This window comes from Adiantum capillus-veneris, chromosome 30 (assembly GCF_014529385.1).
Source record: "Adiantum capillus-veneris isolate H3 chromosome 30, ASM1452938v2, whole genome shotgun sequence".
In the NCBI taxonomy this organism is placed as follows: domain Eukaryota; kingdom Viridiplantae; phylum Streptophyta; class Polypodiopsida; order Polypodiales; family Pteridaceae; genus Adiantum; species Adiantum capillus-veneris.
This window is the reverse complement of record NC_140960.1, coordinates 6,702,475-6,704,704: the sequence shown is the minus strand read 5'-3', so window position 1 is coordinate 6,704,704 and position 2,230 is coordinate 6,702,475. Positions and strand designations below refer to the sequence as shown.

General features: G+C 45.4%; 1 protein-coding gene across 1 annotated transcript; it reads left to right on the top strand.

Moving 5' to 3' along the window:
- Nucleotides 1-414: 414 nt before the first annotated feature.
- Nucleotides 415-1,112, top strand: LOC147417489 (uncharacterized). Its single transcript, XM_086506494.1, has 2 exons — nt 415-699; nt 840-1,112. The coding sequence occupies exons 1-2, from the start codon at nt 415-417 to the stop codon at nt 1,110-1,112; spliced, it is 558 nt and encodes a 185-aa protein (XP_086362620.1).
- The last annotated feature ends 1,118 nt before the right edge of the window (nt 1,113-2,230 follow it).

Sequence of the window (2,230 nt, the reverse complement as noted above, 5' to 3'; positions counted from 1 at the left end):
TTATGAGTTCAGAGGACATGGCTATCCAGCTTTTGGCCCAATTACCACCTTGATATACCAATTTCTATTCTTCCCTGATTACGAGCCGGCTGAATACTATTTCTTTGGACGAGATTGTTCCAATGGTATTGGACTAAGAGGAGTGGTTCAATATGTGGAAGAAGTCATGCTTCAAAGCCTTGACCGGTTCTTCCAACAACAACAAAGAAAACAAGAGTGATGCTGAAAAGGAAGCCTTGAAGGCCGAACAACATTGCAATCATTGTGGGGACAAGGGCCTGTATTGGTGGAAGTGTCCAAAGCGAGTTGGAGATGCTTTGACTTCTTTGGCGGTAGTGGTACAGTCACCGCCTTTGCTCATTGGGATATTCTAGACTCTCCAGGGACATCAGAGGTTGTGTCGACTTTTGCAAGATGGTCGTTTTGGATAGTGATGCCTCACGGCACATGACACCTTTGAAGGATCTTTTGTCCAACATGCTGCGACACTGTGGTGCTATTTTTGAAATTCCTATTCACAGCGAGGGATCTATGGCGTTGATCTTAGACGGTAGAGGGGATATGCATACCTCCAAGGTACTTTATGCTCTGAAGCTGGGATTTCATCTTATGTCTGCGCAAGAGGTGTGCAAGCTTGGCATGGAGGTGATTTTTACAAAGGATGCGGTATCTATTTGGGATCGTGAATCCAACAAGGAGGTCAGAGGGGGCTCAATGAAGAACGGACTCTACAGGCTCCACGCTCTTTCTTGAGCAATGAAGATACCTAGTGGTGATCTTTGGCATTACAGATTTGTCATTTGAACAATGATGCTCTTCGGTTTGCTTTTTGTGAGCAGATGCTTACTTGCTTACTAGATGATAGGAGTAAGCATTTGAAATGTAGTACTTGCATTCGTGGGAAGCAACATCAAGAAATGATTCAGAGGCTTGCTACATGCCGAACCATTGCTGCTTTGGAGTTGGTTCACACCTACCTTTGTGGACCTATGCAGACTCCTTCCCTCGGCAAGGCTCTCTATTTCATGTTGTTGGTGGGCGTTTTCAGCCACTTTACTTGGATATATTTTCTACAACACAAGTATGAGGCATTTGGCCTCTTTAAGAATTGACGCGAAGGAGAGCAATAAAGTGTTGATGACCATTCGATCGGACAAAGGCGGGGAGTTTACCTTCAAAGCATTAATTCAGTTTTGTGCGGACAATGGCATCCCGCGAGAGCTTGATGAATACTGGATCACCTTCAGATAATGGAGTCGTAAAGGGGAAGAATTGGGCAGTGGTTGAAATGGCACGGACCATGCTTGAGCATCGAGACTTGCCATGGGCGGAGGTAGTTGCGACGGCAGTTCATACCATAAATCGATCTCCAACCTCTTCAGTTCTAGGCAAGACCTCCTTTAAAGCTTATTCTGGTAAGAAGCCCGACGTCTCCCATTTTTGGATATTTGGGAGCGATGCATATGTCCATGTACCAAAGAAGCAACAGGGGAAGTTTGACCCCAAGTCTAAGAGAATGTTATTTGTCGGCTACAATTCTCTTTTCGAAGGATATCTTATGATCCAAAAAAGAAGGATGTTGTACTCAGCCATGATGTTGTCTTCAACAAGTATTTACCTTTATAGGGGGCTTCCCAAGTCTTCCATGATGACCCTTGATTTCCCGATACTTGGAGAACCAGATTATGTTTTGCCTCTTGATGAACCCTGTCCGTTAGGCTACGGAGGAGGGTGCACCCATTTGAGATGTTGCAGATGACAATGGTTCTCAGCATAGTGCAGAGCTAGAGCCAGAAATACGAGTAGCTCTGTAACGGGACGAGCACCACGTGCCAATGGAAAAGAACACACTGAATAGAATTTAGACGCCTCAAAACAACTGATTGAAAGAGAGGCACGACACACAAGACAAGGAGTGGCGGAGTTCTACCCCAAGAGAGCACTGGCCCCAAACCCTAGCGCCCTTTTCACTATTTCTTTATATTGCTTCAACATGGTACAACTCCCATGGCTCTGCTTTGCATCTCCCGCTGGTAGGCTACTAGAGTGAGAGTCCATGGGTCGTATTTAAAGGCCCTAGGCCCAAAAGCAGTTTACATGAAAAGCATCAGCTTAAAAAGCATCTGGTCTCAAAAGCACCAAAAGCTGTTCAGTGCAAAAATAGGAATTCCATACAGCCTTGCCACATTAGCAGTTGCCAGTGCAAATCACGGCAGTCCGTATAGTGCCA